The sequence below is a fragment of the Dama dama genome, chromosome 21 (genome assembly GCF_033118175.1).
Source record: "Dama dama isolate Ldn47 chromosome 21, ASM3311817v1, whole genome shotgun sequence".
In the NCBI taxonomy this organism is placed as follows: Eukaryota; Metazoa; Chordata; class Mammalia; order Artiodactyla; family Cervidae; genus Dama; species Dama dama.
Window position 1 is genome coordinate 47779871 of NC_083701.1, and position 22035 is coordinate 47801905.

Sequence of the window (22035 nt, forward strand, 5' to 3'; positions counted from 1 at the left end):
TGGTGAATGGCAGTAGGTGACTTAAAGCCAAATGCGATTGGGAAATTCCAATCCAGATAGAACAGACTCCCCCGCTGTATTAACTCCCAGGACTTTTCAGAGCTGTAGTAGCTAATGTACACTGTGCATCTATGAAGAGGCAGGTATAAAGTATATAGTTTCCATTAAACTTACTTTGAACAAAGAACTTCCTTACATTTTTTTTTTACAATACTAGTATCATTGAAAGAACATAGAGAAAATTTTTGAATTTCTTCTTGTCAGCTGTGCTTAAGAAGTTATCAGTAAAATTCCAGGTAGAGCCTAGCTAAATTTGGGGTGAGCATGGGAAGACTGTCCTGAAATAATGGTTTATTCAAAAAAAGGTCTTACAAATTATGAAGGAATTCTGTGTGTACTTTTCTTTCCCTTCATACATAGAGTTTTTGTCATCCTAGGAGTCAGAAAAAAGTGATTTAACCTATTTTACTATAATAAGTTGCTTACCAGTTTTAAAATACTTTCTGTTTAAAACAGGACCAGTTTTCTTTGGAAAATTTCAATGTACCTAAAAAGAAAAAAAGATGAATGATTGCATCCTGTGTCTGTAAAGATTTTTTCTTTTCATCAGAAGAAAATGATGCTGAGTTGCATACATTAAGCATTTAGCAATAACTAGGGTATAATGGGCTTCCCCAGTAGTACTCAGCTGGTAAAGAATCTGCCTTCAATCCTGGAGATCCCGGTTCAATTCCTGGTTCAGGAAGAAGAGGACAGGCTGGGAAGAGATACCATGGAGAAGGGATAGGTTACCCACTCCAGTATTCTTGGGCTTCCCTGGTGGCTCAGACGGTAAAGAATCTGCCTACAGTGTGGGAGACCTGGGTTCAATACCTGGGTTGGGAAGATCCCCTGGAGGAGGGCATGTCAACCCACTCCAGCATTTTTGCCTGGAGAATTCCCCACGGACAGAGGAGCCTGGCAGGGTATAGCCTATGTGGTGGCAAAAGGTTGGACATGACTGATTAAGCACAGTGCACAGGGTGATCTATAAACCAGATATCACATCATTAGTGTGTTCTTTGGGCTTTTCTGGTGGTTCAGACTCACCCTTATGGCAGAAAGTGAAGAGGAACTAAAAAGCCTCTTGATGAAAGTGAAAGAGGAGAGTGAAAAACTTGGCTTAAACCTCAACATTCAGAAAACTAAGATCATGGCATCTGGTCCCATGACTTCATGGGAAATAGATGGGGAAACAGTGGAAACAGTGTCAGACTTTATTTTGGGGGGCTCCAAAATCACTGCAGATGGTGACTGCAGCCATGAAATTAAAAGACACTTACTCCGTGGAAGGAAAGTTATGACCAACCTAGATAGCATATTAAAAAGCAGAGACATTACTTTGCCAACAAAGGTCTGTCTGGTCAAGGCTATGGTTTTTCCAGTGGTCATGTATGGATGTGAGAGTTGGACTGTGAAGAAAGCTGAGCGCCGAAAAATTAATGCTTTTGAACTATGGTGTTGGAGAAGACTCTTGAGAGTCCCTTGGATTGCAAGGAGATCCAACCAGTTCATCCTAAAGGAGATCAGTCCTGAATATTCATTGGAAGGGCTGATGCTGAAGCTGAAACTCCAATACTTTGGCCACCTCATGCGAAGAGTTGACTCATTGGAAAAGACCCTGATGCTGGGAGGGGTTGGGGGCAGGAGGAGGAGGGGACGACTGGAGGATGAGTTGGCTGGATGGCATCACCGACTCGATGGGCATGAGTTTGAGTGAGCTCTGGGAGTTGGTGATGAACAGGGAGGCCTGGCGTGCTGTGATTCATGGGGTCTCAAAGAGTCAGGCACGACTGAACGACTGAACTGAACTGAACTGAGACTGTAAAGAATCTGCCTGCAATGCAGGTGACCATGTTCAATCGCTGGTTGAGGAAGATCCCCTTGGAGACTGGAATGGCTACTCACTCCAATATTCTTGTCTATAGAATTCCATGGACAGAGGGGCCTCAGTCCATGGGGTTGCAAAGAGTCAGACATGACTGAGCAACTAACACACACTGTTCTTCATTACACAGTGTAAAAGATATCCATCAGTACTGTTTATTAACTTAAATGAGCTTTTAAAAATACATACTAAACAAAGATCCCTGGCCTCTTGGAACTTACAGACCAGCAGACACTCTGAACTTTTAATCCTCTTTTATTGCCTGTATGCATTTGCTGATACCTCATGATATTTGTGCCTTACCTGGCAGATTATTTATTGAACTGTTAGTATCTAATGGGTGAGAATTGTTAAGCTTCTTCCTTTGGTGCCTTAGGGATGAGCAAGTAGGGGTTTGTGAGCTACTTACCAGTAACTTGCTGTTGCTATGTTAATAATAATGTTGTAAGCATGAACTGTTGAATATGATGGCATAAATTTATGTTCCCCATCACTGGCTATTTTATACACACACACACACACACACACACACACACACACATTTGTATATATGCACACACATTTATATATACATATACACACACATTGTTATGAGTTATATATGACATTTGTTAGATTTCATGTTATGAAAAATATATTTAACACAGAAAGTGAAGGTTAACACAGAACTACATATAATATAAATTAATATTTTAAAATATGTGTGTATGTGTGTGTGTGTATATGTGTGTGTGTGTATATGTGTGTGTATGTGTGTGTGTGTGTGTGTGTATGTGTGTGTGTGTGTGTATGTATGTGTGCTCAGTTGCTCAGTCATGTTTGACTTTTTGTGACCCCATGGACTGTAGCCCACCAGGCCAGAATGCTGGAGTGGGTTACCATTTCTTCTCCAGGGGATCTTCCTTATGCAGGGATTGAACCCATTTCTCTTGCCTTGGCGAATTCTTTACCACTGAGCCACCTGGGAAACCTCTGTGTGTATGTGTGTGTGTGTGTGTGTGTGTGTGTGTGTGTCGTGTACACAAAGGACTTCCCTGGTGGCTGAGCTGGTAAAGAATCCGCCTGCAATGCGGGTGACCTGGGTTTGATCCCTGGGTTGGGAAGATCCTCTGGAGAAGGGCAAGGCTACCTACTCCAGTATTCTGGCCTGGAGAATTCCATGAACTGTATAGTCCTTGGGGTCACAAAGAGTCAGACAGCACTGAGCGACTTTTGCTTTCATATATATAAAACCAGTATTAGCTCTCAATATCCTTCATGGCAATTGTTTTAATCTTGTGTCTAGTTTTGTACTCTTAAAAACATGAAGAAAATCACAATGAAGAGCAGCCCTGGCTCTCCTCAACTAACGAAAACCCCGTGCATAGCAATGAAGACCCAGCATAGCCAAAAACAAATGAATTTTAAAAAATGAGCCAAAACTTTGCCTAATACACTTGGTTAAGCAGTTATGTGAAGATGGTGAGCGTTCTTATTGAACTGTCATGGCATGCAGCCGTTAGACTCACCGTATTTTACACGCATGTTAATTTACCAAATGGATTTGCAGTGACTGACAGAGATTTCTTTTGGGAGGATGAGACAGCTGTTCACCAGTTACAGAGCTGGATTGAGGTAATTGAGACTTTCTTTTCAATTGAATAACAGATTGGAAAACAGACAAAGCAACATTGATATATTAAAAGTAAACTACCTTTAATATACAAAGATGTATTTTGGCAAATGCTAGGAAGGAAGTCAAAGACATTCCTACAGAGCAGAGCACTCATTATTTTTGTTACTAGTAGAAATCCAATTTACATACAAATGAAATGTCAATTTCTCTCATAACCATCTAGATAAAGAGATGCATGCATACTTTTCCAAGAACTGTTCTTTTTGAACTGAAGTGCTATGTTTGGGTCTTTGCCCTTGGACCAGTTGGAACAGTCTCAGTTTAACAAAGAAGAAAGGATAAAGTTGAGCCTGGCTCAGGCAAACATGCAAAGTCAGATTGGCCTGTTTGAATCAACAGTTGTCATTGTAGATTTTTTTTAATTGTTTTTTTTTTTTTTTCTTGGAGAGGAAAACAAAAGGAAGAATGACATATGTATGGGCAATGAATAGTAATGTTTCTTAATTTGCTTAGTGAAATTGTGATCTTATTCAAATCAGAGTTTTTAATACATTTGCCTCTCACCTGTTATGAAGGGGAAAATAATGATCCTTTCTCTTTGATTTTCCTTAGTGTACACTTACTCTGTTTCAGTTTTCCCATTAATGAAGTAGGCGCATGCTTCATTTTTTTCAGGTATATCCTACAGTTTCACTTAGACTTTTAAATGTCTAAAAGTCTTTAAAGTCAAATTCCACCCCCCCATTTTTTTTTTTTTTTTGGTAATTGTTTAATAGGAGTAAGTACTTACTGAAATTCTTTCTCTAAGATGTATATGGATACATGGATACTCATTTTGGCAAATATGACATTATTACTTATTTAGTTGAATATCTCCTTTTACCTAGACTAGTACATTTGAAATGAGATATTTAAAATATAGAGTACATAGCATGATGAAATAAAACCCTAATAAAATGTATTTGGGCCAGCATCAGAATTCTTTGAAATAGGATATCTAAATAGTGTGCATTTTATCTCACTAAGGCTCTGGTTAGTTCTAGTGTCCAGATGACTATTAGTGGGCTTTGTGCTCTGAAGCATATGTTAATAGAAGCGATCATTATGGATTAATTTGATGTGAATTAATAAGAGATTTATTTGATGGGAGTTGTTTGAAGGTGATGACATTTAAATCTCAACAGGATTTAAGATGTCCAAAAATACCTTTAAAGATTCAGGAATAATCAATTCAGAGAGAGCAAATTAAATAGACATGGCTAGCAAAGAACAGGATTTGACATTGGGTTTATGAAGTTTGAAGCAGTTTACAAAAAAAGTGACCTACCATTGAAGTAGAAACAAAAAACATTTAAACTCGAGCAATTCTTGGGTTTGCGATTGGATAAACAATGTCCTCTTGCGTTTTATAGTTCACTTAAGCGATCTGATTTTGATCTGTATATACGGAGTAGACAGGATTCAAGTTTTTTTCCTCTAAACCAATGAGCAAACACATATGTTCTCTAAAAACTGAACTTTATATGTTGTTCATATGGAAGCTATCTAGTTTGCCATGAGCCCAAGATTCGACCTTCCTTTTATTTTGCTATCATTTGCTTAATTCTTTAAATTCTTTGTGGGGGACTTTTGATCAAAAGAAACAGCGTGTTTTTCTTTTTTCTTCTTTCCTTTTTTTTCTTTAATGAAAGCTACAAGAAATGTGTAGTTAATAACTCAATACTCTTGGGCTGTTGATACAAACAAGCCTGGAAGAAATATATATTAAGAAGAAGACTATCATATCTTTTCTTTTTGTGTTAAGCTTTGATTTTAAATCCTTGAGAATTTTATGATCTGGAAAAACAAGAAGAAGATGTCATCTGGTATTATATATTATGATGATAAGAACTGCTACTTACAATGCAAATCATACCAGCAGGATTAGGGATTGAGGTGAGATTACATCATCTTCTTTAATTTTCAGTTTTGTTCAGATTTTATATATATTATACACATATACTATATATACATATATATGTAAACCAAATTTCATATCATTAGTGTGTGTTCATTATATAGTGTGAAGTATATTCATCAACACTATTTTTTAACTTAAATGAACTTTTAAAAATACATACTTGGAACTTGATGCATGAAGCAGGGCACTCAAAATTGGTGCTCTGGGACAACCCAGAGAGATGGGATGGGGAGGGAGGTGGGAGTGGAGTTCAGGATGGGGGACACATGTGCACCCATGACTGATTCATGTTGACGTATGGCAAAAATCACCCCAATAATTGTAATAAAAGCATTTAAAAAATTAAAAAAATACATACTTGGAACTTGGAGAGTGACACTCTGAAGTTACTTTTAATTCCCTTTCATTGCCTGTATGCATTTGCTGATTTCTCATATTTGTGCCTTACTTGGGAGGTAGGTACTCATTTTAGGTTTTGTTTTGAGCAAGAGAAGTTCCATATAATTTTTTGTTTACTTTTTGAAGAACATCCTTCCTCTCTTAAATTGATGACAAATATTAAAAGTGAAGTCCTCTTGCTTTGTGTGTTCAGCACATAGGTGATGCTGGATGGACAGTTGTTGAATGAATGAATGAGAGTGGAGGAAATGGAGAACAATGAGTGGTGGGTGTCAGCCTTTATGCCACCCTTCGTTGTTGATGGCTTAATGTTTTGTAGTCTTTCAAGGAAATTGAGTAAAGGGAAAACTAAAGTGCTTAAGCCATTAGCCAGCATCATCATAGAGTCTCAGAGGCAGAGAGCAGGTTAGAAATAATTTATTATAATTCCCTCATTATACACATAAGTAGAGAGGTTCTGCAGAGAAGGCAATGGCCCCCCACTCCAGTACTCTTGCCTGGAAAATCCCATGGACGGAGGAGCCTGGTAGGCTGCAGTCCACGGGGTCGCTAAGGGTCGGACACCACTGAGTGACTTCACTTTTCACTTTCATGCACTGGAGAAGGAACTGGCAACCCACTCCAGTATTCTTGCCTGGAGAATCCCAGGGACGGTGGAGCCTGGTGGGCTGCTGTCTGTGGGGTGGCACAGAGTCGGACACGACTGAAGTGACTTGGCAGCAGCAGCAGAGAGGTTCTGAGAAAGAAAGGGGCTTGTCCTTAATTACATCAGCAGGTGATTTGAATCAGGTTCAGAAACTGGCTGTGTGATCTCTGTACCCTTCCACCTTCTTAAAGAGGTTTTGATTCTTTACTGTGTTTAGGATCAAGTTGCCACAAAGAGCATAGAGGAGTTATCTCTTACCTTCAAGGAGTTTCTTTTCTAATGGAAATAAAACTTCACCCTCATCTGCGTTGGATGGTTGTGTGATCTCAGCTCTCTTTTTAAATTACTGTGATAGTTTATTCCTGTGATAGAATAATTATTTTGATTATCTATGACAGGGTTATTTTGAGCAAGTGTATTCCATAAATATGTGTGTATATGGGCTTTCCTGGTGGCTCAGTGTTAAAGAACCTGCCTGCCAATGCAGGAGACATAAGAGACATGGGTTCAATTCCTGGGTCAGGAAGATCCCCTGGGGGGCATGGCAACCTACTCCAGTATTCTTGCCTGGAGAATCCCATGGACAGAGGACCCTGGTGGACTACAATCCATAGGGTCCAAAGAGTTGGACATGACTGAAGTGACTTAGCATGCACGCATGTATGCATGCATATGTGTATATGTTTAGATATTCATATAGATGGAATAAAACTAAATAATGGTCAGTTCAGAACATCTGGGTAATAATAGAAAACATATTCCTTTGGTTCTAAAGGTGCCATTTTGAGAACATAAGTCACAGTTGTTTATAGAAAAATATTTTTTCCTTTTCTACTTAAGCATTTTAATCAGTGAGATAAAGTAGTTACCAGAATTCTATTTTAAGCTCTAATGCTGATTATTTCCACTGCATAAACCTGTCCAAGTAATACTGCAACACAGAAATAGTGTGGTACCCTATTGCTTTTTTATAGTAAACTCTTTCACTACAAATGCAAAGAAAACTTTTAGATTTAAGTTTTAAGGCAGGAGGAAATAATAGAAATTGAGATTTTTTGCAAATGGAATGTCATATCTCAGTAATAAAAGTTAATACAGAGAGAGCATTTTTAGGGAGCTAAGTTTATTTTGAGCCTGCTTAACTGGACTGCAAGAAGATCCATCCAGTCCATCCTAAAGGAGATCAGTCCTGGATGTTCATTGGAAGGACTGATGTTGAAGCTGAAACTCCAATACTTTGGCCACCTCATGCGAAGAGTTGACTCATTGGAAAAGACCCTAATACTGGGAAAGATTGGGGGCAGGAGGAGAAGGGGGCGACAGAGGATGAGATGGCTGGATGGCATCACCGACTCAATGGACATGGGTTTGGGTAGATTCTGGAACTTGGTGATGGACAGGGAGGCCTGGCGTGCTGTGATTCATGGGGTCACAAAGAGTAGGACACGACTGAGCGACTGACCTAAACTGAATTGAACTGTCGTGGCACATAATAGTATTCATGTGTTAGTATAGGTGGAAAATGATGTAAATGTGGGAATGCTCACTATCACCCTCCACACTCCTAGCCAGTTCCCTGGTCAGTTTTTATCTCATAATTAAATAGAGGACTGAAATTGTCACTTTTGAGCTTTGTAGTGCTCATTCAGATTCTTCAGCTTCTTTGTCCATTCACTTTTTATTCATATATTGCCCTGTTGTCTAAATGACTGTCTATAGTGGACCTACTTTGATTGTCATTTTGAAATTTCGTGGGAGTCAGTGTGAGGAATATTGCTGTATAATAGAATGAAAAAGTTTAAGAGTTGCCAAAACTGATGACTAAGGTACACTGATGTGATTATACATATATATATATATATGGCTTCCTAGGTGGCACCAGTGGTAAAGAATCACTTGCCAGTGCAGAAGACTCAGGAGACACAGAGTCGATTCTAAGGTCGGGAAGGTCCCCTGGAGGAGGGCATGGCAACCCACTCCAATATTCTTACCTAGAGAATTCCATGGCCAGAGGAGCCTGTTGGGCTCTAATCCATAGGGTTGCAAAGAGTCTAATACAGACTAAAGTGACTTAGCATTCACACACACACACACACTACATCTGTTCAATTATGTTATGACCCTACCTCAATACTTTCATTCAGACAATAAAAATGATGATATAAGGATGGTTAAATGCTGGTTGAGTCATAGCTTTACAACCTTATTTATCAAAATGAAAATATAACACTTACAAAATAGATAAAAAGGTAACACATAACGTGTAACGTTTCTGTAACTCTTGGTAAGGTGTCCCTAGGTCTGATACAGCATTCCTTATGACACTGAAATAGTTCTCTTCGCAGCCTCGTGGCATACGTGTGCTGGTACTGTGAATCTGTAGGAAACTGGTCATGGGTACCACTCCCTGTCTTAGGCTCTGACTGTGCAGCATTGGCAGGTGGGCTATGTATCTTTTCCAGAAGCAGATCCCCTCTATAATTATTAATTAAGATGTTTTATCCCCACTCCAGTATAGGTAAGTATTGTGGTTCTTAGGTTTCAGGGGGAGTTCGAGCTTAACTAATTTTGCCAACACCACAGTCAGCTGTGAGAATGACTTCCGTAATCTTTTGTATCGTGTTCCTCCTTCTCCTGCTGCTTTATTAAAACCCAGGGGAGGGAGAAAATCTTGCCCAAGCTTTGCTCCTGCTTTTATCAGGTATCTTTCAAGCAGCCTGCGGTGCTGGCATATTAATGTATTTTAGGTGTGATCCGTTCAAATATGTTTACATCATTTAGGAAGGAAAATATTTTTTTGTTTTGTTTTGCAGATGTACAGATCAGCTCTCAAAATGTCTTCTGTGTCTTCTGAGCATCTTCTAAGACAATTGCATTAGCCCTCCTGCTAGTTGACTAATAGAATTAATAATTGTAAAAAGCACTCTAAAGCCACATGCCTTATGAAGTCAATGCTGGGTATGATTTTACAAGTATGTGATCTATTTTTTCAAGTGAAAATGTTAACTGGAAAAATTCTTGGCACACAGTACAACGTCATGCAATCTGTTATTTGTCTTAGAGATAATAACTTGAGGGTGGGTCTAGTCTTACGGTATCTAACTTATGAGTTGCTAGGGGAGTTTCTTCCACTTAAAAGTATTGCAAATGTGCTTATATTTACATAATATGTCATTCTGAAAAATTATGGCGATATCATTCCAGTAAAAAATTATTTTTTCTCTAACTACTTCAAAGTGTAGTCAAGTAAATTAACCATGATTTTTTTAAAAGCAACTAAAAAGAACATGCCTCTTCCCTCCACAGCAAAAAAAAAAAAACAAACTAAGTGACCTTTCTGATGCTTCTTTGAAGTTTTAGCAGTTTAACATTCTTTGCAATGTATATTATTAAGGGCCTTATTTTCAGTGACTCATATGAGTTGTAAAGCTCTGTTTTTGGGTGGAAGAAGGCACTGAAATTTGGACGGATGATAATTTAAGCAAATCATATTTTCTCTCAATCAAGATAAATGCTTGTTGAATAGTTTTTTAACTATAACCAATTACTTTTCTTCGTGATGATAATAAATCAGCAAGATCCATGTATTTTTTTGGAAAATATATTAATTTTTTCAATTATTAACACATTACTATCTGTTCATCGCTAATAAATGCTTTATCTTAGTTCCATTGCTATGTAAGACCTCGCTGTTTTTTTCATCTCCTTGACCTCGATATGTGGGCATAAACCATTTTGGGGCTTCCTTTGTGGCTCAGTGGTAAAGTATCTGCCTGCAATGTAGGAACCATGGGTTCGATCCTTGGGTCTGGAAGATCCTCTGGAGAAGGAAATGGCAAGCCACTTCAGCATTCTTGCCTGGGAAATCCCTTGGCCAGAGGAGCCTGATGAACCACAGTCCATGGGGTTGCAAAAGAGCTGGACATGATTTAGTGATTAAACAACAGCAACAAAATAAACCATTTTCTTTTCATTTTAATAGAAGGATAATCTTAATGAGTTGGATTATTTCATCCTCTTTTCTTCATAAATCCTGACTTTCATATAGATTTTTATCTTTTCTATGTAGCAGTATTTATGTCATTTTGGTGCATCACTGTTGGATTTTATTTATATGATGGAAGCAATGTTAAATCCAATGGAAAAACAAACAGGAAATTCTGGAGGGAAAGGCATACGCAATCATCACATTTTTGTATGTAGGAATGGCTGATACTCTGTAAATTAGGATTTCCTTTTCTGTAGGTCAAGTTAAAACAGTATATTTTTTACTCAAACTCTTATATTTTAGGCCATAGCTTATTTCTCAAGCTTCCCTTTTATTCTCTTTTTTTCTTTCCTTCTTAGTTTTCCCTTTGTTGACTACCAGTGAAACTGCCTTCCAGTCTTCCATTCATTGGTACAAGTTCCCAAGTGCTGTCTCTTCTGACAGAAAAATAGAAGTCTCCTAAAATGTCAACATCAACAAATGAGACATTAAAATGCAAATGTTATAAATTATTTAACCAGTGTTCCATTTATTTTTAAATGATGGTTACATGGCTTAGTTAACTTTAGGAGCTAATGGTAGTGACACCAAGGTACAGACCACACTCCATCCCCTATCCCCTTGCCAGACTGGCTTACATGGTTCATGACTATCACCTTCCCTTGAAACTGCAGCCTTTCATCCTGTAAGTAGTTGTTTTCTTTTTGGTTTATTGTTCTAAGTGAGAGAGTCTATGAATATTAGATGACTGATGTTTCTGGCATAAAAGAAGAGCAGTGTATTCTCTTAAGTACTGTTATACTATTTGTGACATTATTCAAGAAAGTGAATTGTTACCTTCTAACCAATTCCTTATTCTATCTGGTGCGTTGTCTTGGTTCAGTGATTCATTTTATACAAATTTTGCATAAGCAGCTTTTCACAAGCAAAGATTTACCCACATGTCCGAAGCCAGTGTGGTTTCTCAGCACTTGTGAGAAATTACACATGAGAACAACTGAAGTGTGCCGTTGATGTGGATTCTCCAGTAGAGGACATTTTGGATAATCATGTAACTCTCTCTCTTAAATCTGCCCTTGTGGTAATGTCAGCTAGTAAAGAAGGCTTGGTTTATTGGTCAGTCTACAGGTGGATTTTTCTGAGAGACAGTTGGGGGTGATGGCATACAGAATTCTTTCAGTTGTTTGGAGAATTAAGGAACACAGGCCATGAACATCAGTTCTCCACAAGCCGCTGTTACTGCATTCTTTTATTGGCAGGATACAATTTGTTTCTTATCTCCTTAGAGGTAACTCCCTTAGATTTCTGATTCATTGGACTCCCCACAGTTTTCTTCTGTGGACCCTAAAGGCACAGTTGAGCTAGCATGTGAAGGTGTACCATAGGCAACTGCTAACAGTTTGCCAGAATGACAGTGTCACATGGTTCAACTGAATATTTCCTTTAGTCAATTTCCTTGTGTTCCTAATGGTGGGATTGGTATTGTTTCCACTACACTGTGTCTGGAGACCTAGGCTTAAGTGGGTCTCCATCACGTAGGATGGAGTACTGGCAAGGCCCAGCCTGGTCACTTTGATGTGTACCAGGTTCCCCTTCTTTCAGGCAAGCCCCCTCAAAAGGGGGCTTAACATAATTTATCGGTAGGGTAGAGATGAAATGTTTGTTATCCTCCATTCCTAAAAGTAAAGAGGCATTTTTCACTTTGTTTATAACATGCTCTTTCTGTCTTTTGACTCTGACGATATTTTGGTTAAAACTATATTTATATCTTGGTTGCGCAGTGTGTAACAGTATTGAGTTTCACTTTATAGTTGTTTATATACACATATACATATCATATAAATAAACACAAAACATATATTCTGTAAACATAAACAACTATATATACTCTATAAACATAACATGTGTACATATTACACATAGTATATAACATGGATAAATATAGACACATTTATCTGTCAACTCTAACTGAAGAAAGAAACTGAGCAAAGAGTGTAATTGGCAGGCAAGATGAACTTATAGGAAGGATAGAGCTAGTAATAATAGTTAATACCTTGATACTCATGAAACCATTTTAAAGTAATAAATGAGCCACCCTTTGTGACAAAAATAATTCTAAATGTAAATTGTTGGCTTCAGTTTCATTTTTTTGCTATTTTTAAAACTGATTTTTTTTCCTAGAGACAATTTTTTGTTCTGTGCCTTAAAAAGCCTTGAATAGAGTAAGGAAATTGTTCTCGATTAGATTACATGCCTGCAAATTTCAAATAACCCTGTATCTTCCTTTCTCTTCTGTTTTTACAGATATGGTCCGGAAAAAGAACCCCCCTCTGAGAAACATTGCTAGTGAAGGCGAGGGTCAGACCCTGGAGCCTGTTGGTACAGAAAGCAAGGGACCTGGAAAGAACAAAGAATTTTCTGCAGATCAGATGTCAGAAAATACGGATCAGAGTGATGCTGCAGAACTCAATAATAAGGAGGAACATAGCTCGCATGTCCAGGATCCATCTTCTAGCAGCAAGAAGGACTTGAAAAGCTCAGTCCTGAGTGAGAAGGCTGGCTTTAATTATGAAAGCCCCAGTAAGGGAGGAAACCTTCCCTCCTATTCACATGATGAGGTGACAGAGAGAAATATGTTGGCTTTCTCATCTCCAGCTGCTGGGGGAGTCTGTGAGCCCTTGAAGTCTCCTCAAAGAGCAGAGGCAGATGACCCTCAAGATATGGCCTGCGCCCCGTCAGGGGACTCACTGGAGATGAAGGAAGACCAGAAGATGTCACCGAAGGCTACGGAGGAAACAGGGCCAGCGCAGAGTGGTCAAGCCAATTGCCAAGGCTCAAGCCCAGTTTCAGCGGCCTCAAAAAACCCACAAGTGCCTTCAGATGGGGGTGTCAGACTGAATAAATCGAAAACCGATGTACTGGTTAATGACAACCCAGACCCGGCACCTCTGTCTCCAGAGCTTCAGGACTTTAAATGCAATATCTGTGGATACGGTTACTATGGCAACGACCCCACAGATCTGATTAAGCACTTCCGAAAGTATCACTTAGGACTGCATAACCGCACCAGGCAGGATGCTGAGCTGGACAGCAAAATCTTGGCCCTTCATAACATGGTGCAGTTCAGCCATTCCAAAGACTTCCAGAAAGTCAACCGATCTGTGCTTTCTGGTGTGTTGCAGGATATCAGTTCCTCAAGGCCTGTTTTACTAAACGGGACCTATGATGTGCAGGTTTGTATTGTGATCTCTTTGTACAGGAAAAGTTGTCAGTAATGAAATGTGAAATCCTACATGGGTGTTAAACTCAAGCTCCCAATACCAAAGGGGTAGCCTGCTTGATGAAGCAGAAGAGACAGACACATTTGTTTGATCCAAATGTGTATTCAAGAGTTATCTTTAGCCTTTCATCATGGAAACTAATCCCAACATTTCTATTAGGCTGGGAAAAGTCTTTTCATGGAGTTAGCTAGGCTTCATGTTTCTGGACATATTTCATGGTAATTTGATGTTTTCAGAATCTTCCAAAAATGGCACTAATCTTTATGGTTCGACATGATAGTAATTCATGCTTTGTTCTAGTTTTAGATTATAAAAATTGGCTATAGTCTTTCCTTCAGGAAGAGTCTTTCCTTCAGGGAGAGTTTTTCCTGTGTCTTGGATGAGGATTTGATATTACACTGAACTGGACCAGAATTGGGTCACACTGGTGGGTGCAGAGGTGTACTACTGAAAAGCAACATAATTGCAAATGAAACCTTGGAAATAAAATTTTACATTGATTCGGAAAGAAGTCAATGTGATTCTCACTACTAGGGACACCAGAATGACCTTGGTGTAGACCAGTAAAGCATTCCTTCTTGTATTTAAGGAAAATGGCAATTTATGAAAGCATTTAGTAGTAATTTAGATTTCTACTTTTATTAAAAATGGCATACCTTTTTGATCTGCCCTCTGTATTAGTTTATGGCATATGTGAGATGAAAAAAAAAATCCACCATTTGAAATAGAATGAAATGCAGAACGGACTCTTAAGTAATGTATTCATTTCATTTTAGCAATTTTAGTATAGTTGACACTGACGATCAGCTTGAGAAAGTGTATTAGTTTCTGTTACAGTCTGTAGATTTTTATTGTATTATTAGGCCAGGGATTTCAAAACATATTAGGTTTAATATTAACCTTCTTCAGGAATGATTAGAAGAAGTACTGGAGAACTAATGAAATCACATCACACTTTATTTGACCTCCTCAATCCCTGAAAATATCAGTTATTTTTATCAACTCAGTAGTTAAAACACATTTGTTCTAGACCTGTCTTTTGACCTAGTGCCAATTAAGAAAGGCAGGCAAAGGGGTTATATAACAGGTAGTGAACATATTTTGCAATCCTCGTAAGGGGGATCAGAAGAGAAATTTCCACGTCCTTTAAAAATGTCAGAATGGCAGTCTTATCACTTTAAGGGAGATATAAAGAAGATATAAAAAATCCAGTTTCATCTTTGGAAAGCTCTCTTAAAAATTCCATCTTACTTTGTGAATTTCCACAAATAGAATGATTTCTGTGGCGCAGCAAATTAAGCCAACATAGTTATTATGCATGAAAGCTACATGCTTTGAACTGCTGTCTTATTAAAGATCATTTCACTGTCTTATGTCAGATACACTCTGCTGTCAAACTGTGATTGGAAAGCAAATACGTGTCTTAGATAAAAGGGTTAGAAGTGAATAATGTTAGTATGTGAAATGGTGTTTTACAATTAGCAAGGAATATGATGTTAATACCTGGATTTCCGGTCAGAGTTTCAGTTTGTTCACTCTGGGGACAACTTCTAAGGAAAGCTGATCCTGGTTGTCAGGAAGGCTCTGAAACCAAGATTACTAAGGGCCTATAGTTTGGAAGAATTCAGATTTTTAAACACACTTCCATTTCCCCCAAACAGTTATTTGTTAGGTTCCTAGTTATTTATAGTAAAGTTTATGTTTGGGTAGAATGAGCTGGACACTTTTCCTGGGCAGTGATTTTAGAAATAAAACAGATGTGGGAGCTATCTGAGTTTGAACTAATAGAACTAGAAATAAAACAGCTGATCCTAGACTCTGCTGTCTCCTAAATCCTTGCAGCAGCGCCCAGTAAAGAAGACAGAAATGGTAGGAGATCACATGCAAGGAGATAATCTTGTTAAAATCATTTTTTTTTTCTCCCAAAGAGAAATAATACAGTTAAAAATAGGAAACAGCGATCTATGGAAAAAGTGGATGATCCTTTGAAAGAAATGGTTGGAGAGAGAAACCAGCCTAAAGAGAGTTAACTTTCTTCAGTTTGGGAAAAGGCCACTGAATGTACTTCAGGCCAAATGCTAATCTTGAATACTTCATACACACACCAGATGTTGATGCAGAACATGTCTGAAGATAAATAACTTATTAATATTTTTGTGCTTAATAAATATCAGATAGCTTCCCTATATGCACAAATTGAATAAAAGCACATCTGAAACCCACCCCCCCCTTTTCATCCACATATTTTTGTGTCGCTGAAATGCCATTTGAGAGGTTCTTTCCTTGACACGTGAACTGTATGGAGCCTAAAAGCTGTAGGAAGTAAAATGCTGACTGTAGAATTTCTTTAATGCAGTTTTGTCAGAAATTGATAGCAAATTAATGGCTTGTGTGTATTCTGATAGAAAGATGTTGGTAAATACAAGGATTACAGACAAATAGTCATTTCATTCCAGGAATTATTAACGTCAATCTGTAATTTAAGCCAGTTGAAGTAATAGATGTGCGATTCATTCATCTTTTTCAGTTAACTTTTTCTTTTTTTTTTAACATTCAGGACAGTTGGTGGTTAATGAGAGATTTATGATATTTTAGGCCAAGAAAAAAGGAACAGAAGTCAGAAATAGAGGACTTAAGAACTCTGTGGCTTTGATCTATATTTTGGTTTGACATGGATGGTTTTAAATAATTTGAACTGACCTGAGTGCAAGCATGATATATAGGGTTGGGGGAAAAAGATATAATTGAAACAAATTTGAAGGTTTTAGTTTCAAGTTCAGATTATTTGACATTTACTTGGCTTTAATAATTGAAGTTTGGACTTGTTTGTAACTGACCGTATCCACTTCTGTGTAAATTTTATTATACATCATGAAGTCAAAGAATTACAGATTTGTTAAAAAAAAAAAAATGTCAAATAACAATGTCTTTTTCTCCTTCATAATCGAAAAATCTCCAGCCAGATAATGGAGTTTCAAAGGTTCATCATAAAATCAGGACAGGCATTTTTGAGTCTGTTGAATTCAGATCCCTCCTGCCCCCCTCCCCTCCCACACCGTGAGGTAGCATACCCAGCCCTGAAATCAGAAGAAAAATATTGATCTTTTCCAAGAAGAAACAAGGAAAGATATAATGGCTAGGTTAAGACTCATGGACTTGACCAGGATGTTATTTTCTCAATTTTTAAATTTCCCCTGCATGTTATATCGATTATTATGCTTAAGTTTTTACAAATAATGGATGCAACATGGTGGGTAAACCCTTCATGTAATTTTTGCTACCTGTGTTCAGCCTTTGAGGCTCACCAATAATAGGAGAAGAGATTGAGTTCTTCTAAAAGTAATTACAGCCTCTTTCTTTTTAATCTTCTTTATTATGCTTATATTTAAACCATTGCTGAGTGGAGGCCTGTGTTGTTAAACACGGACATTGCTGTTTCATTGGGGCTTAATGTGCGGTGCATTAGGGTGTTTGCGTCATCTTTATGGGGGAGCTCTTAGCCCTCAGATCAGGTTATAAAAGTCGGAGTCTTGTCAAGTTGTGCTTCCCACGGGAAAGTGTTTAAGCTAGCTCAAGTTTATAAATGCTCATGATGTGTATGTTGCCTTTGCATATTAGGAAACCTTCCCTGTTATTCTGCATTATTCAGGCCTCTAAGAAGGGAGCTACAGGATGCGCAGCTATTAAATTCATTTTAGCCCTGAATGAAATTTTTAAGGTTAACAGAAGTATCTCAGTGACTGTCTTGTGTTTGAGCTAGGAGCACTACGTTTCTGTTTTATAAATACATATTTAGCAGAGTTGCACAATATGTCATGTTAGAAGCAAGAAGAACAGATTTTCAAGCTAGGAAGTCATCTTTTGTATTTGTATTTTCAACGTATTTAACTCTATGAGCTTTATAGATTCTTAACATGTTCCCATACTCTCCTTTGAACAGGGGATTACAGTTTGGTCTGGGAAAAAGGAGAAAAATCCAGAGAACATTCATCTCATTTTGGTCGATTTTGACTTTTCTTGAATTTTAACCTCCAAATATTTATTTATTTGCCTTCTGTTTCCTTTGATTTGGAGCAAGAGGGAAGTTGTGGCGCTTAGGAGGTTCTCTTGCTTTGTTTTTCTGAGTTGAGGACAATTGCATTTTAAAAAAACTGGTGAATGAGACTTGAGTCACTTCAGACTCTCTCTAAAGTACAGAATGTTTGGTCTGTGAATCCATACTTATTTTTCAGGACTGTGTCTCTTTAACAAGTAATAAAGTGTGCAAAATAAAACATATGCTCAGCCTAAGGCTGTAAAAGGAAAGCAAAGTTCTGGCATTTACCAGGTTATTTTCATCATGAAGATAACTGAGCTGGATAATGTAGGCACTGGGTGGAATAGAATAGTTTGACCATTTTCACTAATCTTTTTACCTGCATGATGGTTAAATCTCCATTGGGCTTTGTTACAGGAGGGTCAGCCTGATAAATGTCAATCCTTCTTGGATTTTCAGTTTATCTGCTATCGTTTGGAGAACATGTATCACTTTCTTGAATATCTGTATTTCTCTCTAGGCAGAATGTTTAGAAGAAGGAATCATGGCTATCTGTGTGTTCAATCAAATTTAGCATTATTCAACTCTTAATAAAAATTTTATCCCCAAATGGCATGTTCTGCTAGCCATATCAAGTCAGCAGATTATTCAATGTTTTTGTTTCTTGGGTCATTGTAATTACAGCATACACACAGCTGTTGGAGACACAGATACATATGGAGTGTACTAACCCCAGGAAAGTTGGGAGAAGGAGAGCGGTTCTCTTTCATTTTCTGATTTCCTTTATGGAGTCTGTTTCTGAGAACCATTAGCCCATAGACCTCTTGAATTCTTCATGATGGGATTCTAATGCTTAAAGTCAATGTTAAGCATGTTCAGAATATCAAAGAAGACCTTGTTTAATTTTAATTGAAAATCAAATGTAAAATTTTTCTGTATTACTTTAAATTTGACCAATCCTCCTTTTATTTTTTTAGCTTATATAATCAAAATTACGTGTATGTCTTGTTTTTTACCCCAATTTTGGATTCAGTCCTAATAATAGCTAGCATTTATTAAGGGTTTCTCATATGTGCATATAGACCTAAGCTCTGTACATGTATTAATTAACTCATCTTCATAAAAACCCTTGAAGTTGACACTACCATTATATCCATTTTAGAAAAGGAGGGAGTAAGCATAGAGGAAAGTAACCCGCCCAAGTTCACAGAGTTGTGGAAGTGGGTCAGTGGGATGTAAACCAGGGTAAATAGGCTACAAAAAACTGGTCTTCACAACCACTATGATATAAGGCCTTCTCAATTGTAAGACTGAGTTTACTCCAACTAGAAAAGCAAATAGGCCAAGGGAGGAGATATAAGATGGTACACCAGGTCTGTTTGATGCATATTCTCTGAGTCACATTGAGTTTGGGGACTTCAGCGATTTTGTGGGACTTTGACTTTGGGGACTTTGTGATGGTCTCTTATCCAGTCTCTGTAGTGTGATGCTGCTTTATTTGAACCTACTAGCTTATAGTTGAAATCACTGAAAAGATAATGAGTTTTGCGGATATGTCTTTTTTCAGTTACGGTGATTCATTTTCACTGATACTTTGGCTACAGAAGATACTTCTGATAGAGTGCGTAAGAGCCAAATTTTGATTTCATCAATTAAGGATGCAGTCTTTTATCCCCATATTTAGGGACACTTTGTCCATGTATTTGATTTACTTCATATTCCCCTTGTTTGAAGGACTTATTTTTAGGAATTTATGAGTTAATAGATGATCTCAGAGTTGTATTCCCCTCTTCTGGTTATGAGGCACAATTTAGGTTGGTTTTTCTATGAAGATTCACTGTTAAGCAGATGCACCTAGTTTCCATATGTTTTTAAAGTTGTGTAATTAGATTTTATTCTTTGCCTACAAGTAAGTATAGGAATGGGTGTGGAGGCAGAGAGGCTCAGAATGCCCTTAGCATGTCTGATTTGTGTCATTTCCCATCACGTGCTCAGAGCTGTGTGAAGTGTCTGGATCCTAAAAGCAAAGTAAGTTGGGGCTACCATGAGGAACTTAGGAATTCTACTTGTCCAGCATTGCTCCTTTAATAGTTAGATGACCTGTTGATATCAAAGAGCACATGCATTCTTTCATGGGTCCAGTAACATATTGGGAATCTTACAATAAACAGTAGCTTATTCTAAGACCTGTTTTTCCAGCCGATGGGCAGGTAGCTCCACCTCAGTATTCCATCTGGCATCTCAAAGTCAACACATGTAGAAGTAAAGTTGTTAGCTCCTTCCCTGAAACAACTTTGTGTTCCTCTTTTTTTCTAGGTTCCTATTTTCAAGTCAGTCAGGCTGGAAATGTCAGTTGCCTTGGATGTCTTCCTGATTTGTATCTCTCCAAACAATGGAACGATTTGTCCTGTCTTTCTTCTTTATTCCTTCCCCGGCTCCACCCTTAATGTTTTCTTAGCATATTCTTAATGGTTTCTTTGCTTATTTTCTTTCTCATTCTGTTTCCTTCTGTTCTTTTCCCTTCTCAACTCCTACCTCCTTCTCTCCTCTCCTTTTCCTGTTTCTTTCTGTTCTTTTTCCTCTTTCCTTCCTCTTTCTCTGTCCTTCCTTTCCTCCATCTCTTCTCATACCCTTCCTTCTCCCCTCCCTCCCTTCCTTCCTTTCTTTAATCTTTAAAAATTCCACTTGTCAGTCTTCCTGTGTTTTGTAGAGTCTAAAAAACTAGATTATTTAAATTACACTTGCATAATTAAATTTTCTATAAATTTTTATTAAACATTATTTTAAGTATACTCGTATAATTCAATGTAAACTCTCCATCAAGACATCACTTTTCCAAATTCTCTCTCACCCCCAAAATTCCTCCATGTTTCCTGAGAGCAGCCTGCACTGTATCATCCTTGTTTATGTTTTACTCATTTTGTTTCCTGCATCTGAAAAGCCTTTCTGAGATCACCACCTTTGAGTCTCGCCCCGATGCCAGCTCATCTGTCCACAGCTCAGTTGTCACCTCCTTTCAGAAACCTTTGCAGACCAGTCAGGGTTAGTTAGGTGCTTTTCCTCTGTGTGATCACGGAACTTGGTACATCTCTGAGCAGAAAGTACATATTCCACTGTTGTCATTTATTTAGCTGGAACTTTCTGCACTGAAATGCAGACATGTTGGGAGTTTGGGATTTTTCTCATTTCTTTGAGTCTTTTCAGCACTTGGCATGTAGTAGGCATGTCACGAATCACCATTCCCTGAAGGAAGGATGTTCCACAGTGATTCAGCTCTCATTTCCCATTAAGACCCTCTTTAGAACAAACACGCAATTAATATTAATCTCCATTCTGAGCCAGCAGTGATGGCAAATCAGATGCAGGAGAGGAGTGTTATGGATAATGGACTCAGCCTTATCATCTACTTACACTGCATTTTCAGTTTTCTTTTGCATATTTTCTCCCAAGAGATTATCTTCTAAATTAGTGAGACTGACTTTAAGGTTTACTGGTTTTCTATCTCTCCAAATACCAAATAACCATAGAAAATTAGATTGATATTATGCTGAGTAAAATGAGAAAACCAGTTTAAGATAGACTGTTTATTACTGTAATCCAAAAAGTTTATTATAAAAATGTAGATAATTAAGAATGGGCAGTATTTTACCCTTATATTTGCCCCTTCTACCAATTTAAGTTATGGATCCACTCCCGCCCCTCCCCCCGCCCCGCCCAAATAGTTGGCGTTTGTAAATCCAAATGACAAGGTTGTTTATGGGATTTATCCTGGCTATATATATATATATATATATATATACACATGAGCATCATATATATATATATATGTGATATATGATAGCGTGAGACTGAGCTGATTGCCATTTAATTAGGTTTGTTACTGAAATTTTAAATATTTAATTTCCATCAAAGATACATCACTGAAGCACACTCTATATTCTGCAGTGTTTTTTTGAAGCACTGTACAACGCAGAAACAGCCCCAATATAGATTAGCACTTTGATCTTGAATTTAGTTATTTTCAGCCACGATGGGCCCTGACAGATTTCTTCACATTATTTGTGACTTTAGTATTTGAACAGTGATTTTTAACAACTTAACTTTTTATTGTCAAGAATTTACTTTTTTTGATGATCAACCAGTAACCTCAAGTCCTTTTAAATTAGTACCCTCCTAATTGTTT

General features: G+C 37.8%; 1 protein-coding gene across 8 annotated transcripts in view; it reads left to right on the plus strand.

Annotated features, from left to right (window-relative positions):
• Positions 1-22035, plus strand: part of TRPS1 (transcriptional repressor GATA binding 1) — a 264861-nt gene that overhangs the window by 41013 nt on the left and 201813 nt on the right. For 4 of the 8 annotated variants that reach the window (XM_061123577.1, XM_061123579.1, XM_061123581.1 and 1 more), the window contains exons 2-3: positions 9361-9519; positions 12840-13768. In XM_061123577.1, the coding sequence (XP_060979560.1) occupies positions 9483-9519; positions 12840-13768 (966 nt within the window). In that variant the 5' untranslated portion in view covers positions 9361-9482. Of the gene's footprint in view, positions 1-8914; positions 8988-9360; positions 9520-12839; positions 13769-22035 lie in introns of those variants that run through there. The other 4 variants (XM_061123583.1, XM_061123584.1, XM_061123580.1 and 1 more) reach the window with 3 other exon arrangements.